The 17,487-nt window shown below is 39.7% G+C and overlaps 1 protein-coding gene across 1 annotated transcript in view; it reads left to right on the top strand.

The window, feature by feature from the left end:
- Positions 1-17,242, top strand: part of SCN5A (sodium voltage-gated channel alpha subunit 5) — a 217,582-nt gene extending 200,340 nt beyond the window's left edge. The window contains exons 23-28 of the mRNA XM_077789465.1: positions 17-298; positions 8,211-8,264; positions 9,271-9,408; positions 9,864-9,968; positions 10,459-10,729; positions 12,377-17,242. Coding sequence (XP_077645591.1) covers positions 17-298; positions 8,211-8,264; positions 9,271-9,408; positions 9,864-9,968; positions 10,459-10,729; positions 12,377-13,611 — 2,085 coding nt within the window. The 3' untranslated portion in view covers positions 13,612-17,242. The remainder of the gene's footprint in view (positions 1-16; positions 299-8,210; positions 8,265-9,270; positions 9,409-9,863; positions 9,969-10,458; positions 10,730-12,376) is intronic.
- The last annotated feature ends 245 nt before the right edge of the window (positions 17,243-17,487 follow it).

Here is a 17,487-nt window from a genome sequence, read left to right as displayed (position 1 = left end):
CTTTCTTTCCCCCAAGGTGGTGGTCAATGCCCTTGTGGGAGCCATCCCTTCCATCATGAATGTTCTGCTGGTCTGCCTCATCTTCTGGCTCATCTTCAGCATCATGGGAGTGAACCTCTTTGCTGGGAAGTTTGGGAAGTGCATTAATAAGACAGAAGGAGATATGCCTTTGGACTCTAAAATTATTAACAACATGAGTGACTGCATACTGTACAACGTGTCGGGCACGTTTTACTGGACAAAAGTTAAAGTTAACTTCGATAATGTTGGTGCTGGGTACCTGGCTCTGCTGCAAGTGGTAAGTGTGACCACCAGAAACTCATGGGCAGATGTTGCTGGTTCTCACTGGAACCATCAGTTTAAATGCTCAGGTTAACCTCTGGGCTTTTCTGGGTTTTTCAGCCTTACTTATCAGGACAATAACTTTTCTCAAGTGTAAATAAATTACATTTTGCATATTAACTTGGACTAGAAATATTATGGGAGTTTATGGTTTTAATTTGGGTTTCTACTGCTATATCACTAATACAGTTCTCTGGGAGGTGATTGACCTACTGAGGTGAATTAAAGACCATTTTGTGAATACTGTAATCCAGGGCAAAGTTCACTTCCAGAAAATAAATCTGTGCTACAGGAAGGACTGTCCATGCAGACAGAGTGCACTGGCCTTCCTGAACAGCCTGGGATTTCTCTATATTCTGCTGGGCAAAAAGAGAACTTCTAGTGCCTTCAGTTTCCCAGCTGAAGTTACTGCATGGAGCTGAAGTCTTAATTTATGTCTCTCTGCTCACTTTCCATTTTTGAGAAGGACACTTGTGCTTCTCAGTCTCATTCCTCACCTCATGTCCACCTGCTAAAATAATGATTCAGATTGAATCTAGCTATGGGTCATGGAGGGGATCAGGTTGCTGACACTGCCCCCAGCCCAGCCTCTCTGGGAAGGTGGCAAGAGCATAGCAGAAAAGAGTCTGATGAGGTTCAAAGATGATGGCAATATCTGAGCTATAAAGGCAGAAGAAAGCCACTTCTACAACCTTTTTCACGATCAAATGCAAAATATATATAAATGGATTGTATGCACTGAGAGTCACTTGTTTTGACACAAGACAACCTAACAGAAAGGACCACAGGAGACTCCACCTTGCCCAGGCCCTGCTGCTGGACTGCTGAGTGATTTCAGACAAATTGTTTTGTGTTTCAATTCCATAGGGCACTCACATAAAGTAGTGATTAATATCCTTATTTCTACTGTTTCTAATCTGGAGCCAAATGATGAGAGAGGCTGGATGTGCACTTGGAGTATTGCTCATTGCACTTTTTGCATGCAGAGTTAAATAAGCTCCTTGATACATCTTTGGACAGGGAAATTTCTTTGTTGAAAAGCCTGTGACAGCATCCCTGAATTCTGGGATAAAAAATGTGTCCTGGGAGCTCAAATCATTTGTCACCTATAGAATCCACCCTTTGCAATGCAGCAGGGTATTGCCTTCAGCCCCCTCCTGCCCTTCCAAAGGGGCACGAGACTCCCATCAGACATGCCAGTCATTCTCCTGCCCAGGAAGCAAGTTTATTTTTCCCTGATCTGGTTTGGAACACCTCCATGAAGCAATTTTCTTGTCTGGTAGAAATCTCTGTTCTTATGTGTGCAGTTCCTGGTACACAAACACTTGAGTTTGAGATCTTCTGATCAGTGTCTATTGAGTTTTTCTTTCACACCCTCTGGAAAGAAGAAACTTTGGAATGGGCACAACCACTTTTGATTCTTTCCATGACATAAACTTGCTGAGAGTGAGAGCTTTTATCTGTTGCACATAAGTATAATATTCAGCTCAGCCATGCAGGGTAGATTATTTCACTTTGAACGCCTTTAATTAGATTTTCTGTTCTAAATAGTGTTTTCTTTGTCTTTCATTTAAACATCCAATGTAGATGAGCAAGAATTTCCAGGTTTAAAATATTGTGCCTTACCTGAAGTTTCTTAATTCGTCTGGTTATATAACATTTCCCTATATTTTTTTTTTTGGGGGGGGGAAACTCCATCAGAGAGGTAGCTACTCCTTCACCATTACTTTTATAAGAATCAAGCTCCAGTTTTCTGAAAATCTTTAGCTTTTCATAAGTTGGCATTTCCTTAGGAATATCCAGTCTTTTCTAGTCACTTCTGTTGGGATCAGTGGTGGCAGAAGAAACATTACTGGTTGTAGGGTGGAGCTCAGCACACATTTGAAGGGAACAGGCTAATATTGCTCTTTTCCAGTTGAAAATGGATTTGATGACTCTGCAGGTTTCTTTCAAATCTGGGATCCTGTATTGGGTAGGAGAGAAATAGATTTTTAGTTGCCAAAGAAGTGTTATAAACCTGGGCCTGGTCAGGCTGAAAAAACTGATTTTAGCAGGAAACAAGCTCAACTTCTATGACAGGTGGCAGCTGTTTCTTCACGGAGGAAGAGCAGGAGCCAGTTTCCATTAGGGGATTGATTTTGGCTTTAATCCTGCACCTGGAGCTCTTATGTCTGCTGCTGACCACAGGCAATAAAGTGAAAAGGTGACACACACAAAGAAGGGGCCCAAACATCTGGATCTCCTTTGCCAGGAGTGTTGGTTACAGGTGCCCCTCATCAAATATTCTCCATATGGGTCACATTTCATGGGCAAACTCCCGTGGGAAGTGGCTCAGCTGACAGCCCAGCTCTCTTGGAGAGACTGACACCTCCGTGCATCCCTGTGCACAGCAGGGCAAGGAGGAGATAAGCAGTTGGGTCACAGCCTGCCAGGATCCAAAACATGAGCGTTAAAGTGTGACTTGTCTCTTGGCTGCTGACATTTTCAGCTGCCACAGCACGGATCTGAGTGGCTCTGAAGTTCCTTTGGAAAGCCTGCAAATCCAAGTGGAAATGTGTAAAACAAATCTGCTTGATGTTCTGTCTTCTTCAGCAGCGTATTTGAAAGAAATGAAAGTTGCTACTATGGAAAATTCAGGATGTGTGTGTACCCAGAGGAAAGCTTTCTGCATGAAATTTGCCCCAAATATCTTCTGCTCTCTTCCTCTTGGGGTCTGAGTGTCGAGATGACCCCAAGATTGTAAAAGTCTTTGTTCTCCCAGCCCGTGAAGCCAAAGAAGGAGCCAGAATTCATAGGATCAGGTTCTCAAGGTTGTTTATTTTTCCTTATCTGTAACATTCTTCCTCTGACCTGGGGAGCTCTGTCTAGCAGGTCAGCCATGGCATTCTGTCCACAGTCTTGGGCAGTGCTTACATTTTATACTCAAAACTACGTGTGTTGTGTTTACAATAATGTGCCAATATCTATCATTTATGTTGGACAGTGTGTCTCTACCTTAAACCAACAAAAAAGTGTTACCATCACACCAAGACATGGAGTACAAGAAGGAGAAGAAGGCCAGGACATGCTCAAATTCCTCCATCTTGTCCCCCTAAACCCCATTCTAAAAACCCCAAAATTCTACTTTTTCACCCTGTGTTAATTCAACTACCACACTACTCAAACCCTTGTGGCTTGTAATTCCTCATACAATGTTGGAAGATTTTTCAGTGGGCTAAAATTGAAGCCACAAGTGTTTTTGACTTCGTGCCAAGGTCTCCAAGCCCCCTGCCAGGGTCTCGAGACAGCCAGGGCAGCCAGAGGGATGTCCTGGACTCTGACATTTTTCTACCATGATTGGGATCCATTGTGCTGTCCTGAAGTTGCCACTTTGGGTTAATGAGTGTGAGAAAAAATTCATGCAAAGTCAAGTCTCAAGCTCCTCCAAGTAACAAACAGGCTGTCCCAAAACAGGTTAATACAACAACAGAGGTAACTGCTCTGCTCAGTCTACAAGAAAGAGGAATGCCTCATTCATGGGGAGGGAAAGATCTCTGTCATCACAACTTTTTGACTTGCAAGAAGGATGATTCACTTTCCTGGTGATTTAGCACTCCTACAACCTTAACCTAGCAGGGAAAAGGTCTTGCTACAACCCAGTGCTTCAGGAATGTTTTTTTCTCTATTCCAAATTTCCTTAAACTATCACAGCACCTGTGTTCTATAAATCTGTATTTGAGCTGATCAAAGAAATATATTATGTTTCCAGTAGCAGTTTTGCATTTCCCTTGTGTAACCCCACACTTCCACCCTGTGATCACCTCTGCATATTTTTTTGCAATGGATTTTGAAATTTCAGCAATCTGTTGAAGAATAACCATGCAGCATCTGTCTTGTTTGGAAAAGTTCTCCTTGGATAGAATGGAGTAATGGAGTTAGATTGACTATATCCTACTTAGCTTTGAATTTGTCCTATTAACTCTGTCACTTTGGGACTCCAGATGAGGAGTGGGGAGATAACAGAAGCACTTGTAGAGCAGCACAGCAAGCAGGAGCTGCAGAGTTAAAGCAATCCCTCCTGCCAGGTTTGAAGTCCTGACTGAGCCCATAAATCAGACACAAAATGGTCATGAGTCTAAAGTTACTGCATTACACCATCTCTTGCACTTCTGTGAACTGCAATGCCTGATTTTACTGTCACTGTGGATGCAAAACGTGCAAAAAAAAAATCTCTGGTTTAGCTTTCGGATATTTCTCTCATCAACAGTAATGCCCAAAGAAACCTTTCAGCAGTGTGAAAATCAGTGTTTCAACCATGAAAAGCAGATGTTTTTATTGAACAATTTCCTTTCCTAGAAAAAAAATGAGAAAGAGAAAAAAGAGAAAGAAAAAGTGAAAGAGAAATAAAAAGAGAAAGAAAAAGGGGAAGAGAAAGAAAAAGAGAAAAAGAAAAAGAGAAAGAAAAAGAAAGAAAAAGAGAAAGAGAAAGAAAAAGAGAAATAAAAAGAGAAAGAAAAAGAGAAAGAAAAATAGAAAGAGAAAGAAAAAGGGAAAGAAAAAAGAAAGAAGAAAAAGAGAAAGAAAAATAGAAAGAGAAAGAAAAAGGGAAAGAAAAAAGAAAGAAGAAAAAGGAAAAGAAAAAGAAAAAGAAAAAGAAAAAGAAAAAGAAAAAGAAAAAGAAAAAGAAAAAGAAAAAGAAAAAGAAAAAGAAAAAGAAAAAGAAAAAGAAAAAAAAGAAAAAGAAAAAGAAAAAGAAAAAGAAAAAGAAAAAGAAAAAGAAAAAGAAAAAGAAAAAGAAAAAAAAAGAAAAAGAAAAAGAAAAAGAAAAAGAAAAAGAAAAAGAAAAAGAAAAAGAAAAAGAAAAAGAAAAAGAAAAAGAAAAAGTAAAAGAAAAAGAAAAAAAAAAAGAAAAAGAAGAAAAAGAAAAATGAGAGGGAGAAGAAAAAGAAAAATAAAAAATAAGTAAGCCCCAAAAACCTACAGATTTAAAGATTTGATTTATTTTAAGGCACCATTTGGTTTGAGGGCAGCCAGTGCCATCCCACCTTTCCTCCTCCCCACTAATTTGCTGCATTGCAGCTCTGACCACCACCAGTGAAATAACGAAATGTAATCCCATCCCAGGATGAGTTTATCAGTAGATAATCTCATCACATGACAGTTTCAGTAGAAAATGGTCTTTCTCTGGACAGCTTCCAGGCAGGATAATATCACAAACACTCAAACACAGATTTTGTCACTTCCTTATCCAGAGTGTAAGTGGTTACTAATTCCAGATAAGCAATTTCTTTTCTCAGTGTTATATTTCTTTCATTCTCAGTATCATTTACCCTCTGCAGGTGAAGTGTCCAGGGAAGCTTTCCAGATGTCCCAAAGATTTTTAATTCTCTTGCTTCTTGACAACTGCGGGAAACAGAAAATCACAGCACTTCATTCTCTTAATAGTTTTTTTTTTTTTTTGTCAAATCATTTCATTGTCCTTTATCACTACAAACCACTGTGCCTTGCAGGAGAGTTGCTCAAGTCTGTGGTACACACTGAGGGGTAAAATTGCTGCTCAAGAGAAAAGATTTCTTCCCAAGTGGGAGCAAAGTACAGGCTAAGATCATATCATTTTGTGCCACAGGGAAAGGATTTCGTGTTTCATCCCAGCCACCCTTCCTGAAGAGCACTTTGAGCTGAAAGCTCTGATGGCAGCAGAAAGTCTTTCAACAGATTAGAAAGAAAATGGCAAAAAAGGAAAATATTAGAATGTTTAAGCAGTATCAGCATGACAGGTTCAAATAATTATTTGTTTTGATAAAAATTACGATTGTTCCTGTAGATACTTTATCTAAAGTGTTTTTTAACACACAGCACCATGGAAGAGATTTTCTAAAGGATTCTGATTTGGGTGAGTGGGTTAATCTCTTTCAAGCAGTAGATATGAATAGGTGCAACCTTTCAAACACTATTTTATGTATACTTTTGTCAGAAATATCATTGATCTCTTGTACACTTTCCTTTGGTTCATTAGCATTCAGAAGGAATTGGGAAGGCAGCATTACCTCCAGGACTTAATATAATAATAGAGAGTTCTAAAAACACTGAATGTACCCACCTCAGCCCAACTGCTTGGGTTTCTCTTGGTAACCTCTGGCCAAAATCCTACTGGCATTATCTGGAATTGAATGCCTACACAAATAGGGCAAAATTCAGCTTAAGTGTCAGTAGGATGTTTGGGTGTGGGTCTTACATACATGCCAGTGTAAATCTGATGAAATGAATAAATCTAAAAATGCCTCATTATCTCCTCACTCTGACTTAGGTCAGGGTAAGTCTGAATAGGTCAGAAGTTGCCAGAGCTCACCTCTAGATGGAAAAATCTCTCCTCCAACCCGTGCTTTCAAAAAAAGCTCAATAGTCTTCTGTTATCCAGTCTCAAGGCAGCTTATTGTAAGTTATCCAAAAGATTTTCTTCTGGGGCTGCTGTGGTTTGCTCACAGCTCAGGCAGAGGCACACACACACCCTGACATCCTCTCTGACTCCTGACTGCTTCTTCTCTTCCTGCCCAGGGCTGCTGCTGTCTTTTATATGGTACATTACGTGTGACATGGTTACAGTTTTTCCCCAATGCCTATTGCCTATATTAAATGGTGCTTTTCTACTCTAAACCAATCTGTGAGTGCCAACATCACCAAAAACATGGAGGTAAGGAAGAAGAAAGAGGAAGGACAGGACTGGCCCAAATCCCTCCATCCTAAAACATCTGACCCCATGTACAATACCTAAAACCCCCCTGTACAGCACTCAAAAATTCTTCCCTCTACTTTGTGACTACTTCTACTCTAATATCTAAACTTTTGTGACTTCTTGTTCTTCCTGCAAGGTTGATAAATCATTCCATGGCTCAAACCCAAAATCCCAGCTGTTTCCAGCTGCCTGCCAGGGTCTCAAATGCTTCTGACCTGGGCCTGGAACCTCCAAAAATGTCTGAGGGACATTTTGTGTTCCGACAAGAAGTCAAATGAGAAACAACTCTAGAGAACCCAAATGCAGTCAGTGGGGCTTAGTCCAGAGTCAGACCTAATGCCAGGTGTGCTTGGCATCAGGCTGTGCCTAATAAGAGGCATATATTGAGATCAAAGAGTCATGAGTTTGCTACAGAATAATAAAAAAAATCCCTTCCCTGTGTTTCTCCAAGGAGTGCTGTCACTGCCCTTCTGCGTTGAATTTTCCAGTAAGAGACACTGACTTCTGTCACTGACTTCTCACTTCTTCTTTAAACAATTATAAAAAAAAATATTAAAACTACCGACTTCATAATGTTTAATAAAAAGGAAATCTGAACAGTAAAGCAGATTGAGTTTCCAGGGCCAGGCTCACAGCAGGTGTTGATTGCCTTTGCTTCTTTCAAGTCAGCTGTGATTTATGCAGCTCCCTGGGGTTTAATATTGTCGTGATTTGCCCTGGTTGAGAAGAGGGCAGAATCCAAGCTTCAGCAGGAAATGGATGGGATCCATCTCACCTGTGCAAGGCAACATTCTTTAATGTTATGTGCAGCCATATCACTTCATTACTTGAAATTTTTCAGGTCAGAACTTCCAAAGATTTAATTGTTATATTTTCTTTCCTTTTTAAGATCTCTACTAAAAACCTCTCTTTCATCCCTGCAAGTGCAGAAGTCAAAAAACAGAAATGAGAAAATCCAGGATAAAATCATAGTGGAATTAATTTAAATATAGACATAAGCATAAACTCAAGGACACATGTTAGATTGCAAGGCAGGCAATGTATTAATTGTGAAGTACATGCTAAACATTGCATTTTGAAAGTTCATCGTAGAGATTATATCATTTCAGGGTGTACTTGTTTAATATGTTTATGTCTTATGTGGGATTTTTTTCAGGCCACATTTAAGGGCTGGATGGATATTATGTATGCAGCAGTGGATTCAAGAGAGGTAAGTCTCTGCAAGGAAATGAATAATTTCCTGTTCCATTGCCTTTTGCAGCACTGATGATGCTTAACAACAAACACAACAAAATAAAATACAAGCAGGGTGCCAGTCCCTGTGTTACTCTGGCTGGGACAGTTGCAGACTCTCATTGTTGGTAGCTGTACTGGAGCAGGATGACCCTGAAATTAAAGTAAATGTGGCCCTTACTCCTACACAACTGATTTATCTATTCCTGCTGCAGAGGTCCCAGCACACAGAGGCACCTCAAGAATTAGGCTGAATCCATCAAAGACCTAAATTGCTTTCTATATTTCTTCTCCTTTCCCTGCTCACTGCCTTATTTTCCAACTTTTGCTGATAACATGTCTTTAAAAGTGCTGGGTTAAGTTGAATTGCCCTGTGAAACAAATATTTAACCCTCCCTACACCTTCACTTTGAGTAAGTGTCTTTTCTGCTGATGGGACAGGAGCTGATGGGGCAAATCTGGGCACTGTTGCCAAACATGGCAGAGGTAACGTGAGGTTATCAGACTCAAGTCACCTCTTTCTCAGATCTTCAGCAATAGATCTGATTCCATTCCACCCCTCACTAAAAAAATTTGCACTTTAAAATGCAGTGTATTTCATTAGGATTCAATTATACTGCAATCATACTTCTGTTTTATTGTAAGTACCATTAGTTCATACAGGCATTAGGATAATCAGAAAATTGATTTTTTCCCCCTTTTGGGTTCAGACTGAGAACATTTGATAGGATTTATTCTGGAGTTGCACTTTTTGGAGCAGTGTGATTGCTGTGACAGTGTTGTGAAGTGTTGCTGGAATAACTGTGGCATTGCAGAAGCCAGTGGTAAACTTCAGAGGAGAGCTGACTGCTCACAGGAGTTACAATATTTTTATCATCTTTCATGACTTTTATTTCCAATGGACAGCTTTGTTTTGACTGCTTCAATATTTTGATGTGTGCAGAGGTGGTGCCATTTTCACACTCTCCCTTTTCCCTTTGCAGTGCGAGGAGCAGCCTGAATGGGAATGTAATTTATACATGTACCTTTACTTTGTGATTTTCATCATCTTCGGGTCTTTCTTCACATTGAACCTCTTCATTGGTGTCATCATTGACAATTTTAACCAACAAAAGAAAAAGATAAGTACTGCATATGCTACACAACATCTTGTGACTGCTGCAGGGACCGAGGCCAGGAACAGATTTATCAGCAATGGCTTTGCCACAGCAGCCTCGAGTTCAGCAGTGCCAGAGCATCTGCAGAAACCACCTTGCAGGACTTCTACAAAGGCACAGCTGTAGCAATCCCTAGTGTCCCTAGAGCATGAATATCCTGAAAATATAGGGTGGGGGACTCTATTCCCCACAGAAGGCAGCAAAGCAGCTCAGGAAGAGGGGATCTCTGGCACAAAATTTGACACGGGGGCACAGAGTGGCCTGATGTCCTCTGTGCAACAACACCACTGTACCTCTGAGCAGTCCAACCTGAGGAAAGCTACATTAAAAGGGAAATTAAATAGGAGAGGATTCATCTTTGAAGGGGGCAGAGGCAAGCTCTCTTCATCAAAAGTAATAGTGTTGTTCTCACCCTATACTTAGGTGGCCAGGACATCTTCATGACAGAAGAACAGAAAAAATATTATAATGCAATGAAAAAGCTGGGATCTAAGAAGCCTCAAAAGCCAATCCCAAGGCCACTGGTAAGAACAGCATAATTCAGTTGAACTTTGTGTAATAGCTGAATGTTTATTTACTAGAATAAGCACCATTCCAACTCCCCAGCATAGGAAAATTTATTGCTCCAGATGAAAGGCATTTAATAATTATATGTTTTGATTTTGGGTGATATTTACAAGTCCAGTGACCTGTGGTACAAAATTCCCTCTTCTGCAGCACTGACCAACATTACAATTTACATGTGCCATTTACATATGCCAGTGGCCACCTGCTTGCACTGAATAAATTCATGGCCACAGTCCAGAGTCTTGTTTACAGTAGTTTCAAAAAGCATTAGGAGCAAATGTATTTGAAAACTACATCAAAAAATATTCATCATCATTTTAAGTTTATGGAGTTCTAATCAGATGCAATATATTGTCTGTTTTTCTCTACATTCTGATCAATCAGGAGACAATTACATCATTTTTACACGGCTCAAATTTCCCAACTAAACCTTTTCCTTTCCCCCAGAACAAATACCAAGGTTTTATTTTCGATGTCGTCTCAAAACAAGCCTTCGATGTCTCCATCATGATTCTCATCTGCCTTAACATGGTTACCATGATGGTGGAAACAGATGACCAAAGTCAAGAAAAAGTGAACATCCTCCACAAAATCAACATGCTCTTTGTTGCCATCTTCACCGGGGAGTGCATCTTCAAAATGCTGGCTCTGCGACACTACTACTTCACCAATGGCTGGAACATATTTGACTTTGTGGTTGTGATTCTGTCCATCGTAGGTAGGTGACCCTGGACCCCAGACTCCAAGGTTAGAAAGGCAGATGTAAAATTAATTGGTAAAGTTGAAGGGTTTGTGCCATAATATATGCTTTCAACTCAGAGAACTGAATTATACACGCAATTTGAAAATGCAATTATAACTAGCATACAACTGCCTAACAAAAACTGGTTTGATCAGAAAAAGTAGGAGGTTTATCAACCACACTTAACAGGTCCTGGTGATAAAACATGAACAGGCCACCACATACATTTAACACCAGTTCTTCATAAGAGCCAGTGACAGAGAAATAAAAAAGCCACATGAAAGTGGCACACGTGGATTGCTATTACTTTGCTATTTGCTTTTTATTACAAAAGTTTGAAATAGTCCATCAGGGCATGTTTGGGAAGTGCATTGAATCTGACTTTTCTCAGCCTTGTTACTAGAGCTCCACACCCTCATATAGCCAAGGGATGAAACAGAAAGGCACAGTTTTATTTTTAGCTTGTGCCATTTGCTGTTCTGGAGATGTATGTAGATATTAAAGTACAGGTCAAGTGAATCTGAAATCCAACCAAAAGAGTTTTCACTAAAACTGGAAGTAGCAGCAACTGGAAGATGGTCAACTGATCCAGCGAGCAAAAGGAGCTCAGAAATTCAACACTTCTGAAAAAAAGTTTCCATTTTGAGGGAGGGAATAGGTGAATGAAAAAGTGATGTGTTTGGAAAATACCAGCTGATGTCCTGCTGCTCTGAACACCCTGTAGTGGACTGGGGAAGCTGCAAGACCCCAGTGCAGCTCTCTGGTGCTCAGAGACCCACCTGGGCTTTTGGGGGCATTGAACAGCCTGGATTTCACAGGTTTGGGTCACCCAGGGAACATCACTGACACACAGCTGTCACCAGAACCTTGAGGTCAGATGCTCTGGATATGCCCAGAGCACACAGTTAACCAGAGCTGCCAGGCTGCTCACAGTGCTGTCAGGTTGTTTCAGTGTCAGAGGCCTTGGGCCGTGCCAATTTTCCTGTGGGAGACAGGAGCTCAGCAGGGCTCAGTGCAGCCAGGGACTTGGCACTACACTTTCTGGACCAAGTGCTCAACTCCTGAAGGAAGAGTTTAGCACAGGGGTGCAAGCTCGTTTCCTTGCTAGCACAGCCTTAGTTCCCTCCCAGCCCATCAGGGAAACTGGAAAAATTTATAAGCAAGAAACCAACCAAATGGATATGCAGTAGAAACCTGCACTGTTCGAGTGGTAGCTCAAAAAGAACAGGCCAAGCCCATCAGCATTTCTAACTCATTATTTTACAGACAAAATGTTGTCATAACTGACACATTCTGTCATCTGCACTCAAGACAAATTTATCAGGTGGGTCATGGCCAAAAGCTGCATTTATCTGTGTCTTGACTTGATCTTGGTTTCTCATTACCAACAGAAAAGCTTTCCCTTAATAAAACTGCCACTACCATTCTTTGCTTACAGTATCACAAGTTCTTATAGATTAAATGGGCATGAAAAAGCAACAACGCCTTTTTCTTCATTGTGAGCCTTCCACTCTGGGCAGCTTTCCATTTATTTTCTCAATAATCCTGACTGATTGCTTTAAAAGGAAAGCCTGGGATTATTTCCCATGTACTAATTTGCTATCTGTCTCTTTTCTTTTCAAGGCACCGTACTTTCTGACATCATCCAGAAATATTTCTTCTCTCCCACACTCTTCAGAGTCATTCGTTTGGCTCGGATTGGCCGGATCCTGAGACTCATCCGGGGAGCCAAAGGAATTCGAACTCTCCTGTTTGCCTTAATGATGTCCCTTCCTGCTCTGTTCAACATTGGCCTCTTGCTGTTTCTGGTCATGTTCATTTATGCCATTTTTGGCATGGCTAACTTTGCCTATGTGAAGAAGGAGTATGGGATTGATGACATGTTCAACTTCCAAACCTTTGCTAACAGCATGCTCTGTCTCTTCCAAATCACCACATCAGCTGGCTGGGATGGTCTTCTCAATCCTATTTTAAACACTGGACCACCGTATTGCGACCCAAACCTTCCCAACGCAAATGGTTCAAAGGGAGACTGCGGGAGCCCTGCTGTAGGGATTTTATTCTTTGTCACATATATCATTATATCATTTCTCATTGTTGTAAACATGTATATAGCCATTATTTTAGAGAACTTCAGTGTAGCCACTGAGGAAAGTACAGAGCCTCTAAGCGAGGATGATTTTGATATGTTCTATGAAATCTGGGAGAAGTTTGACCCTGAAGCCACTCAGTTTATTGAGTATTCTGCACTTTCAGACTTTGCAGACGCGCTGTCAGAACCTTTGCGCATAGCGAAACCAAACAAAATCAAACTCATAGCGATGGACCTGCCCATGGTCAGCGGAGACAGGATCCATTGCTTGGATATTTTGTTTGCTTTTACAAAAAGGGTGCTAGGAGAATCCGGAGAGATGGATGCCCTCAAAATACAGATGGAAGAGAAGTTCATGGCAGCCAATCCCTCTAAGATCTCCTACGAGCCGATAACAACGACGCTCAGGCGGAAACAAGAAGAGGTCTCTGCCATCATCATCCAGAGGGCCTACAGGAGACATTTGTTCCGGCGCTCCATGAAGCAGGCGTCCTACTTGTACAGGCACAGAACTTTGGAGAGCAGCATCCTGGAGGACGATGCGCCCGAGAAGGAGGGGCTCATTGCGTTCATGATGAACGAAAACTACGGCAGGCCAATAGACAAATCAGAAACTCTGTCCTCCACCTCTTTCCCTCCATCCTACGACAGCGTCACCAGAGGCACGAGTGAAAACCTCCAGTTGAAGATAACGGACGTGAGCAAAAGCGATGAGGCTATAGATTGTCTTCTCTCACCCGACAAGGATAAAGAATCAATTGTTTAAATGTTTGTTTAGAATGCTTTAAAACATTGTTTACAGAATGTAATGCTGTAACTACACAACGATTGAAGCAGCCTTCTTATTAAAAATTAGTTGCAAAAGAAACAGTGAAGTTTTTACCCTTAACTACAGGAGTCTAATAAGTCATATAACATTTGACCCTGCTCTTTTTGACTTGGCTCAATATTTATATTTATATATGCACAGGAAGATTCTTGGCAGGGTCATAGTTGTTATATCAATGGTGTGAATAAGAATAGGTTAGACTGTAAAACAGTAAACACAGTGTATATCTATCCACAGATAAAGCCTGGCTGTATACATTCATTTAAGGTCTTACTCATATTAGTGTGTTTACTTATGGCAATGTATGACCTTACATTCTAAAAAGAAAAAAAAAAAATCACAGCTGCTGTAGCAAAATGTAACACTTACTGTATATGTTGTGAATGGTCTTTCATAAATTTATTATATTTGATATTTTTTTACTTAAAAAGAAAAAGAAGTCTCTTTTTCCATGGAGATTAATGATCCTTACACTCTTCATGATGAACTCTGAGTCAAGGTAATAGAAACTTGTGGGATCCCCATCACTTGAAGAGGAAAGCTGTTGTAAATTGAAGTATCAAATTAGCAACATTTAAACTGTTGATTATACTAAGTCCTCACTCTCGGGACTTACAACTGCACATCAGCAGAAACACACACACACACACACACACACACACACACACACACACACACACACACAAAAAAACCAAACAAACAAACAAAAAAAAAACATAGAAGCAAATGATGTCAAAATAATGAGAAAAATGGCTTGTTCTATCCTTCAGGAAACTAGACAATAATGGATTCTGTTTGTAAACCTGTTAATAAAAGCACTAATTTTTTAGTATGTTTCAAGAATCTGCTTTGAAATCCGCAATCAAACTCGCCATAGAAGTAGCACATCACGTTTGTGTGTAGTGATCCAAAGCACCATCTAGGTTGGCAGAATTTCTGTTAAGGTAGTGGGATAGGTTACATTTTCCCCAGGAACACTGAGCTAAGCAGCCTTATTTGGAACTAAAAAAAAAAAAAAATAATAATACTACTAATAGTAATAAATCAATGCCAACTGGGCCATGCAGAACGGCTGTGACAGTGTGATCAAGAAGGTGGGAGGGGAATTACCTCTGGATCTGTACACAAATTTTGAGGGTTTGAATCCTTTTTACTCAAGGTCCATCTTTCGTTTTCTCAAATAGTACAGTTAGATTTCTGGGGAAGGACAAGAAATACAGGAACTGATTAAAAAAAATCTAAAAGATAATAGTTATATCCTCATTCCTGTAGGCAAAGTAATATTTACAGTTTATGTGTCCTTCAGCTTCAGGCCAAAGAAATGACAGTGCGGTGAAAGGTGGATGTGTGGCTGTAGAAAAGTATTAGAGGTTTTTACACGCTAACATAGGTTATTATTTATTATCTTTCAGCCTCGATAGAATGTGAGAAATTATTTATGGAATATAGAGACATGTCCATCATTACAGACAAGTTCTTTCTTTTTCACCTTCAGACTGATTGTACTTGGGTTTGGTTGGACTTCATGGAAAATCTTGAGATTTCTGTAATGAGCCATTGCACTTTAAAGGAAGAGTAATTGTGCTTTTTCACCTTGGAGAAGCAAAGATATCAAGAATGTATTTAAGGTGTATTGTCATTAACATTTAGTTACATCCCAGGTTTTGAAGGAGTCAAAAAACCACATGGGGTTGGCAACAAGAATTAAAGCAACATGTTACAGTCAAGTTTATCTATGGCCATTGTTATCTGTCCTCTAAACAAGTCAGAATATTATGACAACAAGTCAAAGGGATGACAATGTATCTGTGTAAATATGGGCTAATATATTCTCTCCATTCATTGAGAGGTGTCTCAGGCATTCACTTGAGAGTGGTCTATCGGTTAATTCAGAGGATTTGCCATCAGGATTCCTGGGGTCTATTCCTGATTCTTACTACATGATTTTTAGGCAAATAATTTAACCTATCTGTGCCTCAGTTTACCCATCTGTAAAATGGGAATAATAATACTTACCTACCTCACAGGGGTGTTGTAAGACTTTCTGATTGCAAAGTGCTATAAGGGAATGAACCATACTATATAAGTATTATTATAATCATGCTCTCTTGCCCTTTTAACCCCATGTCTATGGCGTATAACATAGGGCTGTTCCTCTGGGCATTTTGTTGCCTTTAAATCTTGTATGTAATTAGATTCTAACTTAAGGGGACTACTCATTGTTCCTTGAAGTAAAAACATTCTTTATTCCTTCCCCCCTCCCAACCCCTCACCTCCCCCAAAAACTCAGAATTGCTCAAGGCTTCTCAAATTAGAGAAACTTTATATTCCCTGTGTATTTATGCTGTAATGTTATTCTGACTGTACATATCACCCAGAAAGAGTATGCGATTTTTATATTTATATGCATATATATATATACACACACATACGTATATCTATACATATATATGTATCTTGTGAGTTTATAGAGTGGCTGACACTCGGAGGACACGACTTACTGATTAAAATGTTTTCTCCTCAATGGGATTTATCGATCATTAGCAACAAACTGCTGCCTATAATGAAACTGTTTAATTAGAAAATAGTACATTCATTACTTGCTGAACAAGCATTTATTGGCTGACAAGTAGCAAAATTATTTTCCTTTCAAAGCTTTCGGATTTTAAAAAAAATAGGGAAAAATACTAAGGAAAAGGAGCATTTCTCATGCGATTTCTTTTCATGTATGATGCAAACTGTCTGAAACCCACGGAAAACGCCAGCCTGCACTCATAAGTGAGTTGTTGGTTATGCTGCTTTAACAATATTTAATTATTTGCAACTTATATTGGAAAATATTCAACAGCTGTTTTTATTAAGAGTCAGGCCCAGTAATGAATGGAATGTAAAGAGACAATTAGCTGGTCACTGATTTTATTAGAAAAGAGCCCTTCCTTTGGTCATTTCACCCTTGAGTTAAACATTTTAGTGTCATTGCTGTGAGACCCTATAGTACTGATGCAATTACAAATGGTTCTTTTACCCAAAACCTTTGAAAAAAAAAAAAAAGTAATGCAAAAAAAATCTGAAAGAGGGTCTTAACTCTAGATGTTTACAGTGCAACTTTCTAAAACTGAATTGTAAATTGCTTTCAAAAACCTTTGTAACTGGAAGGTCGGTTTTCTATTGGGTTTTCTATTGCTCTGTGGTGTGTTTCTTTAGGGAAGAGGGAATGGTATCTTTGTATGGTATGCAGAACTCCCCTCAAAAATGTCAAATAACCTCACTTGTAGATCTTTGTTACTGGAGATGCTGATCCGAATCGAGCCATGACACAACCTCCCAGTGCAGTGATTTAGTTTAAGACACAAACTCAATAGTTGGCCCACACTGTCTATAAGCATGGTGAGTGCTACCATTTTTTTTTCTGTTGATTTGCTCAATAAAAGCTACCACATGAATCACTCAAGCTACAAAAAGAGCAAGGAAAATATCAGCCAATATCATAGGACATATTAAGCTGTTTGTACCTGGAAAAATTCAAGTTTATTATGTTTCTTTATTAAATAAATAAGGATAACAAATATTTCCTCTGCTTTTTTTTTTTTAATATTATTACGTTGTCAACATTTTGTTATTATTTCTCTGACACTTTTCTACATATTTGTTTGGGAAATGCATGGTGACTTTTGTTTGGAGGCTTGTTGATGAAAACCCCTCCAGTTCATCTTACATTGGAAGGCAACCTACAGAGCATTAAAGGCTTGATCCAAAGCTTCTTGAAATCAGTGGAGAATTTCTGGCTACATCAGATGAATCCAAAACAGATTT

The sequence above is a fragment of the Lonchura striata genome, chromosome 1, assembly GCF_046129695.1.
Source record: "Lonchura striata isolate bLonStr1 chromosome 1, bLonStr1.mat, whole genome shotgun sequence".
In the NCBI taxonomy this organism is placed as follows: domain Eukaryota; kingdom Metazoa; phylum Chordata; class Aves; order Passeriformes; family Estrildidae; genus Lonchura; species Lonchura striata.
This window is presented reverse-complemented; position numbering and strand designations above follow the sequence as displayed.